The sequence below is a fragment of the Eubalaena glacialis genome, chromosome X, assembly GCF_028564815.1.
Source record: "Eubalaena glacialis isolate mEubGla1 chromosome X, mEubGla1.1.hap2.+ XY, whole genome shotgun sequence".
Lineage (NCBI taxonomy): Eukaryota > Metazoa > Chordata > Mammalia > Artiodactyla > Balaenidae > Eubalaena > Eubalaena glacialis.
The window spans coordinates 34,792,809-34,814,977 of record NC_083736.1 but is presented as its reverse complement, the minus strand read 5'-3'; the positions used below and the strand labels follow the sequence as shown (position 1 = coordinate 34,814,977).

Below are 22,169 nucleotides of genomic sequence, written 5' to 3'. Positions count from 1 at the left end.
GAGGGTGGCACTTCAGCATATGATGAACAGGAGAAAATGCCAGATGTTGACACTGCTAGGAGAGCAATTAGATTTATTCTTCACTTGATGTGACAACTTCTTTTTTAACCTAACACAGCACGTAGAGTGTTTATAAGAATTGTGTGTACTTTTGAGTCTATCACTTGGGACAGAATTTATATACTTATACATCTTAAAACATGTATCCAGCCACTGCTAACTCTGTTCCTCTCTCAAATAAATGATCATAGGTTAGGTGTTTCATCTGAGAATGAGATTTATAATTGTGTTTACAATGGGATACATTCAAAAATAAGTCCAGTAATATTTAGTAATCACAAGAACTGCTTGAATTGCAGATGGTAGGTTTATATAATATTACTATTTAATTTACCAGTGTCCACAAGAGAGGACAGAAGGGTATCTTCCACAGAGAGTATCACAGCACTAGCTAATAAGCCCTGTCTCAAGTGCTTTTTTTGTAATGAGGCAGGATATAAAGAAATAATATATGTCAGGAACCTGGGAACCATTTTTGACATCTCTCTCTGCCTCACCCTCCCATTCAATCATCACCTTGTTCCACTTCTACATCATTAATATGGCTCCAATAACCCATTTCTCCTGTTCCAGCCCAAGCCATTATCATTCTCAACTTGACCACTGTAGCAGCCCACTTCCTGGCCTCCTTGTTTCTCCCCTCATCCCCTTCCAATCCATTTTCCAGAGTAATCAGCTTCTAAAACTAAATCTGATCATGATACTGTGTCGTTTAAAAATCATCAATGGCTTCCTATTGCCTCTGGGATAAAGTTTGAAATGCTGGGATGCCCTTTCCTGCTTTTCCTTCATTTGACTCCTCCTCATCTACCAGATTTTGGTTTCAACTTAAGTTCCTCTGGAAAACTTTCCCTCATCTCCCAGACTTGGTTAGATTCCCCCGATAGACCCTTACACAGGACTTTCACTTTGCAGGATTTACCTGAAATAAAATAAGTACATGACTAATTATCTGTTTCATGTTTCTCTATCATGTTCCAAAAGGATATGTGCCGGTCCACCTTATTCACCACTTTATCCTCAGAGCCCAGCACAAGGTGAGGAACACAGAACGTATTCAATACATATTCATTGACTTCATGAATGAATTCACATAAATCTAACCCCAAATCCTGCCTCCTCTGGTAGACAATGAGTACAATTTCCAACTTTAATAAGATGGAGGTAATCAGATCTACCTCACAGGGATGCTGTGAACATGAAACACAATCATGCCAATCACAGTGCCTAGCACAAAGCAAGGATCTGAGAAACAGTCATCATTACTACCAACAAGACCACCTTGAGTGGAAGAGACAAGGGCACTTTGAGATCCAGGCAGGCCAAATGGCAGGATGCGGGGGCCTTCAGAGAACACGGTAACCTTGGTGCACTCACCTGGGCCTCAGACCAACCTGTCCTCCAAGGTCCAGAGACTTGATCAAGCCCGTGAGAGCTGACTAGTCTCACTCAAAGGCTGAGGCTCGTAGACAGTGTCCATTATTCACTGACTATGGGAAAAAACCTCTCCAATAGTGTATGATTCCATTTATATGAAATATGTACAATAGGCAAATCCATAGAGACAGAAAGTAGGTCAGTGATAGCCAGGGTCTGGGGAGGGGAAATGAGGAGTGACTGCTAACGAGTATGGGATTTCTTTTCTATGTAACGAAAATATTCTAAAATTAGATACTGGTGAGGGTTACACAACACTGTGAATATCCTAAAATCTACTGAATTGTACTCTTAAAATGGTGAATTTTATGTTATATGCATTATACTGCAATTAACAAAAACCTCTCCAGTGGACCATGTGGCCGGCTCCACCTCCCCTCTAAGCTCTGCCAAGGCCAAATTCATCAATGTTTGCTCAGTGAGCATAGAATCAGAGAGAAGGGGTTATATAGACTTTGAAAGTTGAATGGGGTCAGGTTCTGATGGACTTCATGTCCCTCTCCTGTCAAGAATGCACATTTCTATAGGTCTGGACACATGGTGTGGCAGATGCTGTTAGCTGCCCACTCAATATCCATTCCTCCTCTTATAGTTTAAGAAAACATAATTTCCTTGTGGGTGTCAAGGGGCCCAACCCTGGGCAGGTTGTGACTAGTCTAGTCCAGTGTTCCCAAACTTTGCTGAAGATAAAAATTACGTGGAGCACTTATTTAAAAAACAAAAGAGAAAAAATCAAGAGACATATCGTAGGCTCCCATTCCATACCCAGCAAATCACAATTTCCAACTTATCTGTAGATTTTTAACAGGCGCCCCCCCCCCCCCACCTCCTGTGACTCTAATCAACATCAGCGAAGTTGAAGGAATGCTGCTGTAAGCCACTGGTGGCAATCATTTCTATGCCCAGCTTTCCTAGCATTTCTTGCACCGAGGTGACCATGTGACCAGTCCCGGTCAATGAGACCTAAATAAAGTCTATCAGGGAGGTTTGTAGGAAAGCTTTTACTTACTAATAAAGGAAGAAAGACACTCGCCCTTCTGCCTTCATCCCCTTTCTACCTTGAATGCAGCTATGATGGATTCTATGCAGTAGCAACCCAAAAGAAAGGCCAATGGAATTTCAGGAACATCAACTTTACCATTGTGAGCAGCTGATATAATGCCAGCAACGGCCTAACTCCAACTTCATCTTAGATAAGCAAAATAATGGGTTGTTTAACCTTGTAGCCAAGTGTTTATTCCTTGCACCAAATGCATTCCTAATCATATGATAGATATTGCCAATGTTTGCCTCTGTGACACACCCCAGCCTGTCCTCCAATTATAACTGCCTTTCCCCTTCCGGGTGAGGGATCCCTTCCTCAGATATGTTAAGGCAGTGATTAGGGTTAGTCAAAACCTATACAAATGGCAGTCATCTATATTTTTAAGAGGACCATGCCCACTTCCTTTCTCTCTATATATCTGATTGATCGTTTAATTCTCAGAGGACTTATTCCAAGTTCTTGGGGGGCATGTCACAGATATTCTTTGTGACACTGACATTTTATGAGATATCTCATATTTTATGAGATAGACATTTCATTTTCCTGAATAGAATTCTGTCTGAAAAACTGTAACTAGGGTTGGCAAACTTTCTGTAAAGAGCCAGACAGTAAATACTTTATGCTTTGTGGACCATACTTTCTCTGTTGCAACTATGCAACGACTCAACTCTGCTAAAAACAAAAACAAAAACAAAAAAAGCAGACATAGAGAACAGGTAAATGAAAGGGTGTGACTGCATTCCAATAAAATTTTATTTACAAAAACAAGCAGTGCCTGATTACACCCATGGGCTGCTGTTTGCCAACTTCTGAACTAAAAGACAATCTTCATTTTCAATAACTTGAGAAAAAAATTGAATCTACTTGTAAAAATCAAATAGGTTATCACCACATCTGGTCTCTTGCTGTGTTCCTGCCACATAGAAAAATAACGAACTGGGAAAAGGGTATAGTGGCATGCAGAGGACTCACCTTGGTCAATGCCCATTCTAGTTATAAGTCCTTAGAGAACAAGGATGCTGCTACATTTATTGAGCACCTACTGTCTACCTGGGGCTGTGGGAGGCATTTTCACATAAATGTGAATCCACCAAGGTCCAAGATCTCAACCTAAAGTCCTGATATATCTTAAGAATCATAGTCACTCTGAGGTAACCTGGATAAGGGATACAGTTGTAACATGCAAATATCCTGTGACCCAGCCATAAATTAAAGACATTTTACCATCCAGCCTAGATTATAGGCAGAAAGAGGATAATACTGAGGGAAGTGAAATTAATGAGTGATTTATTTTAAAAGATTCCAGTTTCAGTGCTGTCTTAAATATGTATTTTTTCAGCCTAAGGCTTTTAACTCACTTTTGTTTATCTATATAGCAAAACTTACCAGAATATCTGGTTTTCATTTACTAATAATATTAATATTTGTGAAGGATTATTTCCGCTTTTCATATGAAGGTTTTTCACTTGTGTCCAATGCATGTACAGGTTTTTTCTTTAAAATTTGGCTTAATCAAAACCTGCCCTCAATTTGATGATGTGAGAATAGCCCAAAGGTTAGAGAACTGTGTTCATTTTAAAGCTGAGATACCTATTAGAACTTCAAGAAAACAGGAGAGTGCTCTTGATTCCCTCATTCACCACAAAGAAGCTGTTACAACCAACTGTGTCTCAGCTGGTTTACAACTATCACTGAATGACAGAGGCAAAATCCAAAGAGGCCCAGCCCCTGGCGGCTGTATTTTCAGCCTACGGCAAGTTGTATTTTCCAAAATGGTCACAGCAGTGAACTTCTAGAACTCTGCCATTCCCCAACAAAAGTCAGAGTTTCCTTTCCTCCCTTTCCCTTGAACCCCTACAGGATTCCTGACTGCTTCAACAAAGAAAATGCAGCAGAAGTGATGTTGCATGACTTCCAAAGCTGGATCACAAAAGGGACCCTCTATCACCTGGCCCTCTCTCACTCTTAGGATACTTGCCCTTGAAAGCAGCCACCATGCTGTGAGGAAGCCCAAACTAACCTACATGGAGAGATGAAGTGGAGAAGATCTAAAGCCCCGAGCAACAGCCAGCATCGACCATAAGAAATGCGAGTGAATGAGTCCTCAATGGATTCTAACTCCGCATCTTTGAGCCACCCCAGCTAACACACAGTGGAGCATAGGTGAGCCCTTTTGAGCCCTGCCTAAAGTGCAGATTCATAAGCAAAATAAACGTCGTTATTATTTTAACTCACTATGTTTTGAGCTTAGTAACTGGAGCACAGACTTAGGATTGAATGCACATATAAACGAATTTCGCCTAAAACAAAATAAACCTTATGTTTTGCTCTCCACTTTGATTCCCAAATGCAAAGAGAAATAAAAAATATACATACATCTTCCGATAGTGACGTCCTGCTGCAGGGCGCTTATATACAGCTGCAGGGTCAGCTGGGGGGCTGAGCCCAGGAAAGCCTGGATCACTGATGCCCGGCTGAACGCAGATCGGTGGGTGAATAGCTTGCCCTCTGCCTGGCCCACTTCCTTCTCAATTTCCTCTGAGAGGCCATTTTTTGGCATCTGTCGCTTCTTGGTGATGCTGACATAAGGCTCTTCGATGTGGCTTGACTGACAATAGATGCAGAAGACTTCAAAACACCTGGAAACAAACCAGCAAGTCATGATAATCAGAGGCAGACAGGATTCTGTCTTTTCTCAGTTACCCTGCTTTCACTTAGCCTGATTCTCAAAGCCTTGACTTGGTTACTCTGAACTGTAGCCCCTCCTCTAAAATCATCCTCTCTAAGGACCAGTTCTGAGCATGCAGTCCTCTTGAGGTCCTCCACCAGGCCAACTGGCCTGAGTGTGAACCAAATTCAGAGGTGACACCGAAGGCCACTGAGGCAAGAAAACCAAGTAGAGAATGGAATGGGAAGTGGTTCAGGCTCCAGAGCCACAGAAAGACATTCCATTTCCCTTCCTGACACATATTAGCTGTGCAGCCCTGGACAGGTCATTTAACCCAAGCCCTTTCCCTCAATTATAAAGCAGAGATAAAACCTACTTTGCCGCGCTGTTATGGAGATAATACAGTATATGGGTATGTGTGTATGCATGTATATACACACACACACACATATATATGTATATATATATATATATGCACATATATTTTTTTCACATCCAACAGATGTCCCAAATCACCTCAGTTAAAACAGCAGCTACGGGACTTCCCTGGTGGCGCAGTGGTTAAGAATCCTCCTGCCAATGCAGGGGACACGGGTCAAGCCCTGGTCCGGGAAGATCCCACATGCTGCGGAGCAACTAAGCCCGTGCGCCACAACTACTGAGCCTGCGCTCTAGAGCCCTTGAGCCACAACTGCTGAGCCCGCGCACCTAGAGCCCGTGCTCCACAACAAGAGATGCCACCGCTCGCTGCAACTAGAGAAAAGCCCGCGGGCAGCAACGAAGACTCAACGCGGACAAAAATAAATAAAATAAAATAAATAAATTTATATATATTAAAAAAAAGCAGCAGCTATGGTTGGAAGATCCCCCAGTACAGAGCAGTTTCCCATCTAGAATTCCCCTGGAAGACCACATTACCATTTCTGCTCTCTTAAGCCTTTACGGGACATGACTAAAGTCAATCATGCCTGGAAGCCTGCCAGCTCTGTCTTATCTATGGAGTTTCAAGCCTGCCCTAGGGATGGAGCCTTAAGCAGTCACCTTTCTAGACTGATAGAGTACCTGGCTTTTAAAATTGGATTTCCCTCTTTAGGTAATGATATGGATATCGAAGAGAGGAAGAGTACTGACGTATACGATTTATACACACACACTCACAAATGGATTGAGGGATTGATAGAGGAACGGACAGATGTGTGAAATAAAACGTTAACTGTAGAATCTAGGTGACAAGTACTTGGGTGTTCACCGTACAATTCTTTCAAGTTGTCTTCTGTATGTTTGGAAATTTTCATAACAAAATGTTGGGAAAAAATATTTTTTTCCTAGGAATAAGAAAAATGTTCATGGCCTTAGGTTTAAAAATTGTTAAAGGACATTTTTTTCCCCAAACGTGCATTTTTATAACAACCTTACAATGCTGCCAGAAGATTTTATGGCTTCGTTTATTTTATTGAGTATTGTTAACTTTGTACTCTCACCTCGAGGCAACCAGGGCAACAAGAATACATGCATAATTCGAAATAATAAAACCTGATGTAAGAAACGAAATACAGGAACTTCTTTGGTGAGTACAAAGTGGATATATTTTGTGATTATTATCCTTGTTCATTTGTTCCTGAGAGAAAAAAAGGTACGTAGTAGTATGGGGGGAAGGGGAGGGAGAGCGACAGGCAATTGTCTGCTACATTTTGTCCACTGGGGTCATGGACACTTTATTACATGAAAACATGTAAAACAGCGTGGACCAGCTTGTTCGGCTGAAAACAATGAAGTTCAAGGTTTTGAGTTCAAGTCCAGCTGATCCAACTGAATTTGTTCTGAGGAAAAACTCAAATCTATGACTGAGGACTGTTTGAGGCCTAGCAACTTTACACTGTGGGACCACTGACCACAACAAGGACTAGAAGACAGAATAAACTGACCATCTTCTTTATTCTCAAATATGTGATGAATGCAGATGCACTCCGCTAAGTGCTGTGGGGAATGCAAAGATAGCTGGATACCCCGCCTCATTCAGAGGTGCTCACAATCTAAGCAAGAAAACGGGACCTATACATAATAAGGATAATAAATAATTAATACAACTCATATTTATATAGCACTTTCAGTTTATAAGATATTTCTCATATATTTACTCACTTAGAAAGAAAGCCTACTGCAAAAATTTGAATCATATCATTATTTGTAATAGCAAAATTCTGGAAATACTCTAAAGGTCCTCAAATAAAACAATGATTAAATAAATCCTAATATATGTATTCAATGAAATATTATCCAGTCCTTAAAATTGACAGTATACACATACATATACTGATATATAAAAATGCTTCCTATATTTGGTAAGCAAAAGGAGTAAATTACAATGGAATATATATAGAAAATTCCATTTTTAATAAAAAGAAAATTACATATATATACATACACACAAATCACACACACATACACACATATACACATAAAGAGTGAAGTGCCTGAGCTGGCTCATACTGACTCATGAGACAATTAAATAGTTCGGAATTTTTTTTTTTTTTTTTGGTTGCATTGGGTCTGTGTTGCTGCACACGGGCTTTCTCTAGTTGCGGTGCGTGGGCTTCTCATTGTGGTGGCTTCTCTTGTTGCAGAGCACGGGCTCTAGGGACACGGGCTTTAGTAGTTGCAGCATGCGGGCTCAGTAGCTGTGGTACGCAGGCCCTAGAGCACGCGGGCTCAGTAGCTGTGGCTCGCAGGCTCTAGAGCACAGGCTCAGTAGTTGTGGTGCATGGGCTTACTTGCTCTGCAGCATGTGGGATCTTACCGGACCAGGGATTGAACCCATGTCCCCTGCACTGTCAGGCAGATTCTTAACCACTGTGCCACCAGGGAAGCCCAATAGTTAGGAATTTTGTGAGCCAGTTCTTAAACAACTTCGTAACTTGAAATAGGCCATAATGGAAATATTTAAATCATAGAAATCAGCAAACACTGCAAATCAGGGCTTCCACCCCCGCCCTGCCACCCCCCAGAGAGTTTACGGTTTACCAGCTTACCACTGTAAAAATATTAGTAAGGATATACAACAAAACATTAAGAATTGTTTTCTTTAGTTAGCTGAATTAGAACTTTAAATTTTTTTTAGTTATGCTTATCTGGTTTCTGCCCTTCTGTCGTTTCAACAACAAATATATTTTACTTGAATAATAAAATCAAGCTCAGAATTTTTAAAGACTAAAACAAACAAACAAGTGAAACACCAGCACATGTTAAGAGCTGAATGAATAAAATGAAGGTTCAGAGGAAAAAGCAATTCTCTGGATGCTGGGGAGGGGCTGTATTTAATGGAAAGCATCTGCAGTCTACCAATGGAAATGAAAGAAGGTCCCAGAAGGAGCTAATCACAGAGGTGGCCCTGAAACCCAGGTGTACCCCCTTGCAATCCACTGTTTTTCCCAACTAATAAAAATCTTAGCACAGAGTTTCACATGTAGTAGGTGTTTAATAAATTTGTGAAAGGCCCTAAGACTTCTGCTATTTGCCACTACTGGTTAAGAAAACTGATAAGAAACACACTCTACTATTCTTCTTGGAATTCTGCAAGACTCATACAATTACTCCAAATGTTTTTTGTTTTGTTTTGTTTTACTTGAGAAGTTGTCTAAATGTAGCCATAAATTAAGTATTTTCATCAAAATCATTCAAGGTAGTTTTTCAGTATTGTGTAGACCAAAGTTTGGCAAACATTTTCTGTATTTACAAAGAGTAAATATTTTAGGCTTTGCAGGCCCTGGTCTCTATTGCAACTACTCAACTCTACCACTGTAGTGCAAAGGCAGCCACAGACTACGCAGAAATGAATGAGCATGGCTGTGTCCCAATAAAACTTTATTTACAAAAACAGGCCATAGGGGGATTTCACCTGTGGGGCATAGTTTGCTGATTCCTAATGTAGGTAATCAGCAGGTTGATCTATTTTTTTTTCCACTTTATCCCATTTTCAAGCACCATAGTGGAAGGAGTTTATTCCTTAGCTGAAACCATGCATGTCGGTGTCAGCACAAATAATCTGTGGTACCAGAGACCCTCTAAGGTAGTTAATAAAAACACGTTTTCAAAAGAAATACTGATTATGATTTCCTATACGCCACGTTATCTTCCTATGACACACATGCTCTGAGAAGCTACACAAGCACCAAACTGGTTAAAAAGAAAGAAAAGCCACTTGCATAATCTCACTGAGCCTCAATTCTCAACTGTAAAAAAAAGATAATGACAGTTAGCTCACAAGGTTTTACAGTGGATGGAATTAAATACTGTATGTAAAAGCACTTTGCAAGCAACAACAAGAAAACTCTTCAAATATAGGCTATTATTATTTTAAAGTCTTTTGAAAGTTTACTAAAGAGAGAAGTACAATGGTGAATCATTTTACAATGTTCTATAAAAAATACTAGACTCACAGATATAGAGAACAAACTAGTGGTTACCAGTGGGGAGAGGGAAGGGGGAGGGCCAATATAGGGGTAGGAGATTAAGGGGTACAAACTATTAGGTATAAAATAAGCTATAAGGATATATTGTACAACATGGTCAATATAGCCTATATTTTATAATAACTATAAATGGAGTATAACCTTTAAAATTGTGAATCACTATATATTGTACACCTGTAACTTACATAATATTGTACATCAACTATACTTGAATAAAAAAATTACTAGAACTTCTTAGCTTTTACTTTATAAAGACAGATTTTTACGTACCATTTTTCCTCATTATACCACTGAAGAAGAATGGGGGGAAATTCCTTGAACCTGTAACTCATTTATATTTACTCCTTCTCCCAATTAATTAAAAAAATTAACATAACTGTAAAAGAATGATAAACAAATTTTGCTGTTGTTAAGAGGTGCTTTTCCCCGCTCTGGTTTTCCAGAATATCTATTATCATTCACAGTAAGATTGTCCTTAAAATAGAAAAAAATAAATTCAAGACATTATTCAATGTTCGTATTGTTCCAACCTAGGCTTAATGAGGAAACAACCCTTCAAATTGCAACTACAGTTTTAAATATAAGACTGACATAAATGAAATACGGTGCTCTCCAAATGCCTCCCTAAAGAAGGAGCGGGGCCTAGTTTGTAGGCCATAATCATTTTAGCCCATAATCATTTCAGTGTAATGTAATGCAGCTGAACTGAGTGAACTCAAAATCATCATCTCACCTAAAAAGAACATGAGTTTGGTTAGTTAGTACCCACCCCAAACTAAACAGAGCTAAATTATCCCAAAACAGTTTTAAAATATTACTAAGTCCAATCGATTAGAAGGGAAGAGAGACTCTCCTTTGTTTGGGGGAAATAATTTTGATCTTTATGTGAAGCTGATGTCTTAGAGTTAGAGTAGAATCAGTCAGCAGGAAGAACTTGCAGTAAGATATTAAGTCACGCTAATACACAACATCAAGTTGCTTTTCTTTTCATCTGGAAGCTAAGAGGCTTGGAACCACATTTTGTGTATCTCAGCATGGGCCCAATATCTTCTTGAAAGAAATCAGCTGCATTAGAATGAAAGCGCCCTTGTTAACGGAAGCGGGTTGTTTATTCCTTTGTTTTTTATGTTTTATTTTGTTTTTCCCCCCAAAAGACAATGACCCATTCAGAATTTTCTGGAAATAGGTCTCTTTATGGTGTTGAAACTTTATTTATAGTTGAGAAGTTATCTCTCCAAAGCACCAAACTTTTTCTTTCTTTAATAAAGTTAAAATATTTTTACTGTAAAAACTGAAACATGTAGAAAAGTATAATAAAGGAGTAAATGACGCACTTTTCTATATTTTTCAGGAGAAAATGAAAATCACCCATAACTCCATCATCCAGAAATTACCACTCTTGCGTCTCTGGCCTTTCCACCTCTTCCAATTCTTCTACCACCTACATCTAAAGTTCAGTATTATAAATTTGTTTCTAATCCAGATAGAAACCCTTTGTTTTGCTTTTCCTACAGAGATGAAAGATATCAAAACAACACATTTAAAACTCTCTTCATGGTCCTTAGATAAGCCAAACTACTTCATTACCAGGAATTTTTCTACTTGCTTTGTGTTAATACAATTTAATTTCCAGAAATGTCACTAACAGTTTTTCTTAACGCCCAGCAAGTGTTGGGGTCTTCATGGCACTTGTGTTCCAACTTCATTGACTGCGTTTAGAAGTTAGGCAGGGCCCCGAAGACATTTCTACAACCCCGTATGCTCCACATCCGAGAGAAAAGAATGATGCGTGGATTTCTAGAGTCATGTATGTCATGTATGAGAATTACGTAAGTTAATATTTGTAACACGCGCAGAACAGTGCCTGGCACACTCCACGTGTTTGATCACTTTAAATTCAATCAGCTGTATACACTTCTACTCTAACGGCCATTTAGAACCCACTTCCCAAGGGCCCGTCACGACACAAACTCATCCTACCAGATCCCACCTGATCTCAGGGAAAGCATGTCTTTTATGAGGTCGAAGTGTATAAAACTGACCCTTCTGTTCGTCAAATTCAGTTGACTATCAGCAATTTCCTACGCTCGCCCCTAACAGGAAGGCGGTACGCCCCGGCTCGATTCCCACTCTCCCAGGTTCCTGTCGCATTCCTGTGACAGCGACGGTGGAGCTGAGGAGCCGAGCGGGCCGGCCTGGGCCCGGTCCGCGACTCCGGCCACCTGTCCCCTCCCCCGGGAGGCCCGACCCCGCCGCCGGGGGTCCCGCACGCACCTGAAGAGTGGCCCGAGCTGTAGCAGGTGCAGCAGCAGCACGAGCGGCCGGTCGCGGCTGAAGTCGCGGTGCACGAAGAGGAGCGTGAGCTGCACAAGGGCGCAGGGCAGCAGTGAGAAGAGCAGCGTCAGCGCCTGCCACATGCCGTCCCCGCCCGAGCGGTAGGTGCTGCTCAGGTACAGCGCCGCCGTCGTCTCGGCCACGAACAGGAACACGGACGCCAGCACCGAGCCCGGGAATTTCATCTCCGCGCGTCAGCGGCGCGCACCGGCGACAGACGCGGTGGCGGTGGCGGTAGCGGTGGCGGCGGCTGCCCCGGGGGCTCCCGGCATGCCCGGCCCCAACTGCTCCCGCGCTTTGCGCTGCCCGCCAAGGGCGCGAGACCCGGGCCCTGGAGCTGGGCCTGGGGTCAAGCAAACCGGCGGGGCTGGGGCGGGGCGCGCGGCCGGGTCGGGACACGCCCACGCGCACCGTGCGCCGCCCGCGCGCCTCAGTGCCCGCCGCGTCTCTGCGGTGACGATCCGTGGGCAGGCCGCGAACCCGCGCCCAGCTACAGCCCGCGCCGAGCCCCACAGGAGGCGTCGGGCCCCGCCGGCCCCGCGCGCAGCCGCTGGGTCCTAGAGCCCTTTGGTCGGCGCTCGCGTGGGAAACCGTCACATCCCTTCGAAAACCTGCAGCCCTTGGGGCCCGGAATCGGGGTCAGGATGCCTTTCCAGCCCAGTCTCTATTTTCTGGACCTAAATAACGCCTAATTCCTCAAAGGACCAGCGTTTCCGGTCACTTAAAAATAAGCAGACCACACAGATGCTTTTCAAAGTACAAGTGTATTATCACGCACCCAGGATGTACCTTTTCACTGGGCCAAGTCTGAAGCATTGCTTCCAAGGTGAAAGAGCATCAGTGATAATCCCTAAGAGCCAACGCTTTCTTTCCCAGAAAAACTGCCTTCAAAATATATTCCTCTATAACTGATTAAATCAGCCAGGCGAAGACCAGGACCTAATAAGGAATGGTTTTCTAGCCCACGCCGTATCTCCCTCTACTTGCTGCTGTGTGCCAGCCCCAAGACTAACACAGTTCCTTTTCACTTATTGGAACTGTGGCAATCTTCTGGACATCAGGATGGGGTCAGCCCACCCTTGTCGCTCAGAGCTTGAGCAGTCACTAAACCTCTCTACAACTCGGGTTCTAACTGTTCCATAAGAAACTGCACTTGAATAATTGCAAGATCCCTTTCCCTGCTGAAATTAGGTGATTTCGTCCATCTTCAGGCATCTCTGGCATTTTTCTATTTAGGAATATAATGGCAACACAAATAAAATGTGAAGATTCAGTAGGAATCAAGACAAAAATTGTAGGGAGAGAGAACATGAAGGGCTGTTTTTCTTCATTCTTCTGTGGCATGGGAAAATCTATTTATAAGAGTTAAGGGGAGGTATTCAGCTCACAGCTAAGTGCCAGGCCCATTCTCTAAAAGGATTACTAATATCTATTTATAGCACCCAGCAGGTCATCATGTCCTGGATCAAGATACACATACTGTCACAAGAACAGAATAGGCAGCAACACTCCACAGAGTATTTGTGTAATATTTTATTTGACACTTTCTTAAGTGTTAAAGGAAAAATTAATCTGTAGCTTAAAATTATTAGAGCACACTCAATATTTAGCATTAGATTTTATTTTTAAGGCAAAGGATTATCACAGGTTTTATATTAGTAAGTAAACTGTCCATAAATATGCAGGGGGCAATAAGCCAATAAATAACATTGCTTGAAACACTACAGAGTCCAGTTTATGGTGTATTATTTTCTACGGTACAAAACAAATACAGAAAACACATTTGGAAAGATCACAGTGCTCAGAACATTGTAACAGCAGTTTTAAAGACAGTGAGGTGCATCTCTAAGCTTCTGACTCAACCCTGCTTCCAAAGAGATTTCACTATACCATGCACTGACTGTGAGCAAGTCCCCCACCTAAGGGGAGGCAACATCAACTGACTGTAGCACTTCCCCTTCCAGGAACAACCAATAACAAAAAATCTGATGAGCACTGGCAAGTTGATCCTTTTCAGTCTGCACACCAGCTAACTTGCCCCAGTGACTATGTCTTTATGTATTATCGTTTGCCATTTTGTTCTTGAGAATAATGTATACATTCAAGCTTATGATTGCTAGTTTCCCTGTCAAATACCTAAATGGATTTTGACTAAAGATCAACTGAATGTCACGTATTGCATTATACTTTCTTGCTTGGACTGAAATACCCATTATTTTCTTAAAATATTATATACACAATAATAGACAGCTAGAAAGTGGTTTTTTGCTATAATAATATGTAATATACCAGAATACTTGAGAATTTGGTTTTATTATAAAATACAGTACTACAACATTTTGTGATATGGCAAAATATCTGACAGAATGTTCTGCTCTAAATTTAGATCTAACTGCTACAGATATGTCTTTGAAAGCGCTTCAAAGTACCCCTAAAGAAATATAATAATTAGCAATAGGTCGTAGAACCTGTTTTTGGCAAAAAAGGCATTTTTGAAGAAGCCTCTCATTTTGTGTGCAAGACTTTAAATGTTTTAGTTATATACAACACATAACTGGTGTGGGATTTAATGCTATTGGAAATTAGAATTTTAAAGTCATGATAACTAATCTGTATTATTTGGTGTATTTTAAAATAAATTTATGTTTTTAACTGCATTTGTGCTGAGGCAAATGTAAAGAGTACAACTTTATTAATAATACGAATTTATTGAGCAGTTCTTCAAAATTCAATAGTACTTTAAATAATAGTATATATTCGTTCCTAAATACAGTTAGGAATAAGCAGTTATATTCTATGGACAGATTATTCTTTTGCATCCCCCCCAAATAATTAAGGAATTATACTAGTTTACTAGTGAATGTGAAATGTATCATTAGAGAGGTGAGCTTTTTTTTTCTCCAATGATACAATCATATTTCTGTAAGTATTGTGAATTGTGCAGAAAAATCTTTTTGGTGAAGTAAATTCTATTCACTTGGGAAATGCACATTCCAAAACTAGCACGTGGTGTTTGACTATTCCCGAGTATATGGCTTTGCTAAATGATTTCCCCTAATAATTGGATTCTACAAAATCCATTTAAAAAATTTGTGTTAATTTAGCGCCATTAAATCCATGAGATTAAAATTCAGACTTCTTTTCCAAGTAGAGCTCCCCCAGATGTTCAAAGTTGGGAAGGCTGTTACCTGTTTAGGGAATGGACTACCCTTCCTAATCAGACAGATTCTAAAGCCAAACTTTTGCACTTAGAATGTTCCACTCCTACTTCTGGAAAGTCTATATGAAACTCATGGTATAATTTGCGTTTTCAAGAGCGAAGGGATTCTACTGCTGCTAGAGTCTTCAGAAGACATCTCTAATATTGAAATACTAAAGTGCTAAAAAACAGAGACAAAACAGATCATTTAAATCAATCTTATTTAAATACATCCACATATAAGCATTACTACAGTCAACGTGGACCGAATTCAGGGACAGAAGTTGTTTAACTGGTAATTGCCACTTCAGTACAGATCGTAAAACAAAACTTACGGGGGCAGCGTCAGAGGTCCCACTAAAACAAAGGCAAAAAGATCATTTGCTAAAGATTGACAGTTGTTAAGTATAGTGTATATCTTCTTCAAACTGATTGCTGTCACAACTACTTTACACACTTTACAATAACAGTACACATTAAAGCATGTAAATTAACACCACACACAAAATATTTTTTTAAAAAGCATTAGCAGGAACGGTATTACTCTACTTATGAAACTGTATTCTGTGTTTACACATACACACATTCAGATGTTTCTCCCCTCATCTTCGTAGAGTTCTCATCATTTCTGAAAGAATGAGAGGAAGGTGTGTATTTGGGTACTTTCTGAAAATCTGTGTCCACGTACAAGACATTACAGCCATCTGCTGGTTTCAATTTAGTAGGTGGTTCTAGATCAAGAAGACGTATCTTGGCTCTCGGGTGATTCTGAATACAAAGAATAAGTAGAGATAGGCTCTGAAAAGAGTGGAGGAGGGGAAGACACAGTTTTCCTTACGCAGAGACACTTGTGGCAATTTCCAGAATTCTTGTCCCCAAAAGTGTAGTAAAGAATGACCTCAGGTTTTTGTGAGGGCAAGATAATTAATACGGATAAATACTCAGGGACAGAACCATTGTTCTGGTATCTTTCATGGGCCTGGCGGGGTGAGCGGGGGGAGGCAAGGGGTGTTAGAACACCTCGGTAGGAAAAAAAAATATTATAAGCGTACCATAAATGTACCATGCCAGACTAACCATGTTGTTACAGTGGTAGCTGGGTAACAGTCACACTCGGGAGGTGGAACCTTACAGACACAGAACTCAACTTCCAATAGGCTCCTTTACCCAAGAGAGTTTTCTCAGAGTCTGTGCTATGTTAGCACACCATGTAAATCTCCAAAAGGGGGTACAAGAATAGAACTTTCCTAACTTATTTCATCACCGAATCTATTTTTCCACAGGGCAGCTCTTGATCCTAGTGTCCTGCACTTGGGGAAACACTGCAGTACTCAAGTAATATGTAGCGTTTGGTTTCCATTTTCTCTTGTAACAACAAAAATACACATACGCTGTAGGAGGACTTTCTCAATACTGTGAAACAGCAGAGGGATGCTAGCCCTGCTGTCCAACGCAACAGCCAACCCACATGTGGCTCTTGAGCACTTGAAGTGTGGCTAGTCCGATTGGAGATGTGTAGTAAGTGTAAAATACACACCAGATTTTGAAGAGTCAGTACCAAAAACTGTCAAATATCTCATTAATAACTTTATATTGATTACATGTTGAAATGATAATATTTTGGATAGACTGAGTTAAATCAACTACATCATTAAAGTTAATTTCACTTTTTTTGCACTTTTAATGTGGCTGCTAGAAAATTTTAAAACTACATATGTGGCTCACATTTGTGGCTCTATTTGTGAAACTCACATCTGTTCTCTTCTACAAGATGGCTACTAACGGCTTTAACCTGGCAGCAGAAGTTTTAATGAAAATGAATGCTTAAGATAGACAACTCGAAGTATAACTAGAGCCCTCATTAATTACGTGGTAATTTATTAGAGAGCAGTTAACACACAATGAAGAGCCACTCATTAATGTTTACGCTTGCATATATCTGTTCATTCAGATACATCTCCAAGCTAAATGTGGGGTTTTATTTCATATGTGATTCTGACTCTAACTCAGTCTCTCTCCCTCCCTCTCTCTCTCTTTCACACACACACAGACACACACACAAACTATTTCCTATAGGGACAAAAAAAAAAAACCCAAACAGGAAACAAACAGGAAGTCCTTGCAAACTGTGTTTTCACAGTCTTTGGCAGTCAAGGCTCGTGTATCTTTTTCCCTCTCTCCCTCTCCTTCCTGGATATTGTGTGTGGAGGAGAAAGGCAAGGAAAGAAAGGGTCATCTGCTCTTTTAATCATGCTATTCACCAACCCCCACCCCGGGCAAAGAATAAAAATATGGATGATTTGGTTTTCATTTTAAATTATTTTTTCAAATTCAGTTCAGGGGGGTAATGGGTACACAAACGCAAAAGAGGTGCAGGAAATTCTGCAGATAAGGGACTTTGCCATTTGTGGAGAAGTCCACGTGGAAATGACAAGGTTCAGTACTTTGAGAAAATAAAAACAAATATATTTTCCACCCCAAAGGCATCATCCATCAGGCCTCAATTCATTACCACTTGCAATTAAAGAAACAAGGAGAGAGAGGGCACCCTCCCCCAGTATGAGATTTATGATAATGCAGGAGGCTCAGATATTTAATGTAGCATGAACTTGGTTTTTTTTAATTTTTCCCACAGCAGTACAAATAAAATGACCAGGTTTCTTTATGGAGGAGAAGCAGGATAAACGCAGCCGCTGTTCTCCTCTCGTGAACAGCTGCGCCCCGGCTAGCCTGTCTTGGACCTGTGATGTGACTGCAGAATGGGTCCAACTCCTCCTGCTGCTGACCTTGAGATCGGCCCTTCCACCCAGAGGGGAGTCCAGCCTTCCTGAGCCTGGAGCTCTTAGCTACCAACTGACGTGGATGGAAGAGATAAGGAGAAAGCCTGTCCTCCCAGGTGACAGGAGGTCACATGATTAAGCAGACACAGGGGAAAAAAAAATCAGAACCTACTATTTAAGAGGAGAAGGAGAACAAGAAGTTGCTGAATCAGGGGTGGTTTGGGATTAGTGGTCCCTTGAAGCAATAAAACCCATGACTAAGATGACTGGTTTTTAGCAGCAATGAACGTGCCTCCACAACTCACGCTGAGATGCTGGGCTGAGGCAAGCTTTCCTCCACCCACCCCCTTGCCTGCCTTCTCATTTGCTTTCCTTGCCAAGTTTATGCCAAAATCACCCGGCCTTGGCGAATATGAGGCTTCGTCATTTCTCTATCGATTTGGGACAGTGTTTCCTTCCAGGTCCCCAAAGGAAGGCCTTATGTGCCGTGGAGAGTATATTTCTATTGCTCTATGTCATGCAGTTCTGAGGCCTGAATGAAAGTGCAGACCAAACTCAACCCCAAATTACTTTATTTCCCAGTTCATGTTTTCTCTGCAGACCTAGCCTGCAGCTCCTTTTCTCAAGTTACTGGCACTGTAATCCTTTGTTTCCAGTGAGCAAAATAAATATTTCCATTAAAAGGAGCTCCTCAGTGAACCAGCCTATTCATTTGTACTCAGCCCCAGTGAATCAGAACTTTCTGAGGCACAAATGCTATAGTCAGGATTGGTTCTAGAATATAAAGAACATTCTTTGTTTTTACCCATCAAGTGATCCAGACTCCAAGCTCTGCATCCAGACAGGGAGATTCCATTTGGCTGAAATGCTTACTTGAAGTCATAATTGAGCATGGTTTTGTATGCACGTAATAGGTACTTAAAATATAGCTTCCCTTTTAAACATATAAAGGACCTGCCTATTATAAAACTCTCTTATATCCATTTTATCACTGACTACCCTGTGAGGTAGAGAGGGCGATGATGGTGATTATGGCTGCCCATGGAGGTCACCGAGCAAGGATTTGAGATTTCCAAAACAGGGCTCTTTGCATTACTAATGTTTTTTCTTTTAATCATGTGTTCCCTGAACATGGCTATAAATCACAAACTTACATTTGTTGCATTGAAATTATTGAGATTTGCTCTCTACAGAAACTGAAACAATTTGAACACTGTCTTGATTAAAATCTTAAGTGTGTCAAAGGAAGTTAAAGATACAAATTGCCATGGAAAAGTTCCAATTTAGCACAGGCCAAGAAAATGACTCTGTTTCTCAGAGTTATCAGAAAGTGAATACAATTATCTTAATAGTGTAGTCAATTACCTAAAGAAGCACAGGGGAATATATGCTCTCAAACCTCTGTTCTCAGTTACCAGGTTACAAATGGAATAAAAAAGTAAAATCTGATGACTGAAATGGGATTAGGCAAAATAAAGATACATGGGGGGAGGTACACGAAAGAGAAGGTACATAATTGTGTTAATGAAACAAAATACACGGAGTTGTAGTATTTTCCAAAACTTCCTGTTCTCCAAGTATAAGGCAGTCTCCCCCATTGTTGAGAGATTCTTTCAATCTATCCTCAAATTTCCACTGTTACCTTCAGGTTTAAAATTGTCCGCATCACATATAGTAAATAACATTAAAGTTATACTAGTGGTGGTGAAAATCCCCTCATAGTCTTCAAGAGGCAACACACTTCAGCGCTATTCAAAAAAGAATATTACATTGAAGGGAACAGCTTGGTTAATTAAACAAGAAGTGACATGCCACACTTTTCCACAGCAACACTAAAGGGTCTTTTTTCCCACTTCTTGGGAAAACAAGATAGAAGAAGACCTACCCAAACTTGTAATTCTACTCTCTCAGGAAAATAAAAACGTTCAACATGTTTAAGTGCTAAACAAGCTTACCGTTGTTTCTAATTTACTGAGGTGTCAATTCATAAAGACACAAACATGGCCTTTTCTTGGATTTGACAAAATGGTTGCCTTTTCACAACGATTAGCACAACAACATCCTAACTGTGAGACTTTGGATCAATTACGTAAATCACCTTGAAGGGTTGCAGGACGATGAAAAAAGCATGCGTTCTATAAAGCCCTGTATATTGAATGCTTATTACCGTCAGCCTATAGGGGTCAGATGAAATGAATTTAAATCCAGATGGTGGAAAGCAGCTACCACTATCATTTCAAAAGGAGACTACTTTGTAGAAGGCATTTTGTCTTAAGGCTTTCTGAGAGGTCCTTGACCATTCATGAAAGAACTTGTAGAACCCAACTTTGGGAGTCACCTGAAAGCTGCTATTTATGTGGTATTGCCCCAATCTGAGTATGTTCAAAGAGGAACAATTGAGGCCAATTTTATATACTTATATCTGAGGATGTGAAAATGAAACAATGAGCTACAAACGTACATGCTTTTCAAAACCACTTTGTCCTAGTTTGTTCTGATGAGTGCAAACATAAAGAAGGTCAGAAAATATCCAGACAGTTCTTACCTTTCTTCAGCCCCAGATTCTTTGAGAATCTTGTGAATGCTAGAGATCCTCTTCCCAGAAAAAAGAGCGTGCGCGCGCACACACACACACACATTTTTAGGCAACAAAATATTCCCCAACTCCTCCCAAAGTTCATCTATGAATCAAGAAGTTAGGAACTACTGAACTGAATAAGCGCTTAGGTATCTATCTGTCTACCTATCTATCCATATATCTAGATACATATCTAGATATAGATACATCCTGATGTAAACCTAAGCACTTAATGATACATATTCTACATCTATCACGTATATCCAAATATTTAATGACTATTTAAATAATTGTTAAATCTTATACAGTATGCAATTTCCTCCTCACTCTGATATATGTAATTGACACTGACCAAATTCTAGAAAATGGATAAACTCATGTTCTGAGTATTGAAGTGACAGATGCTCCCACAATGTTCTGGAAACCACTATTTACTTGAAGTAGTTTTACAGCTTCTATGTGTTTATGGCAGGGCTGAATTTAATATGACAACTTGGCTCACTGGGTACTGCAGACAAATTCTAGTGGAGCCTGTGTCTTGGAGGGTAAGGTGATCAGCCAGGGAGTTCACGCATCTCTTAATCTTACAGTATAAAATTGAGCAGTGTTCTTTTCATAATCATTGGTCCCTTTCTAGGCCACTGTGTGCCTGTCCCAGGGGACACAGTATTCCATCCAAGGCAGAAATGACCCACCTTCGTAGTGGTTACCCTGATCTTTGAGATGAGTGATTTTTTCCACGAGTATATTTTACAGTTCAGCTAATAGCTTCATAGGGATTACATAAGCATTTAAAAAATTACTAACAATAGACAGTACACAGCTTATGCTTCAAATTGAGAAAAACACTTGACAGTATAACACTTGCTACAGTATTTGCTAGCCTGTGAATTTTGCTATTCTAATTGAGCTTTCGGAAAGAAAAAGGAACCCAGGAAGAGAGACGCTCTAAGACCTAAGGGAACTTGGAATTTGGGGGTTTAAACTAAGTTATGATATGATCTCTTTAAAGTGCCCAGGGTAATGCTAAAAAATAGAGATTCATATGCAAATTTCTCCATTCATTAAAAATCATGAATTTCAATTAAGTAAAGGCAAAGGACAACCAAGAGTTTCCTTTTTTGTCCTTCGGCAACCTGACACGTCCCTCCTAGCAGTTTTAGCTGGGCAATTACTTTAGTTTTCTGATCGTCTTTATTTCTGAATTTAGGGGTGGAGGGCACCCACAAATGGTCAAATTCTCTCTCCAATTGCAAAGGTATTTTTGGCATTTCATTGCCATAGTCCACATTTCAATTTTGTTTTCTATCCCGCAAGTGAAAGACAGATGATTTCTCTTTCCCTTTTTCCTCTGATCTCTGGTCTCACATCTATTCCCTCAACTATTCCATCTCTAGGGGTTTTAGAAGAGTTGTGGTGTCTTTATGTTTGCAGGTTCTCACACTGTTCTCCCTTCAATCAGGTATCATGTTGCCTTCACCTGCTTGCTCCCTCCCTTCCTTCCGACAGCCATGTTAAGGCTCATGGCTGTGATACCATTGAATGTGGCTTATGTGGAAACTGCCTCAGGTAGTAGGCTCAGGAAATCTCAGGAACCTT

General features: G+C 40.6%; 1 protein-coding gene across 1 annotated transcript in view; it reads right to left on the bottom strand.

The window, feature by feature from the left end:
• The window catches only part of XK (X-linked Kx blood group antigen, Kell and VPS13A binding protein), a 48,435-nt gene extending 36,237 nt beyond the window's left edge, over positions 1 to 12,198 (bottom strand). Inside the window, exons 1-2 of the mRNA XM_061179064.1 lie at positions 11,954 to 12,198; positions 4,919 to 5,181 (exon numbers count right to left, since the gene is read on the bottom strand). Of these exons, the coding sequence (XP_061035047.1) occupies positions 4,919 to 5,181; positions 11,954 to 12,198 (508 nt within the window). The remainder of the gene's footprint in view (positions 1 to 4,918; positions 5,182 to 11,953) is intronic.
• Between the last annotated feature and the right edge of the window lie 9,971 nt (positions 12,199 to 22,169).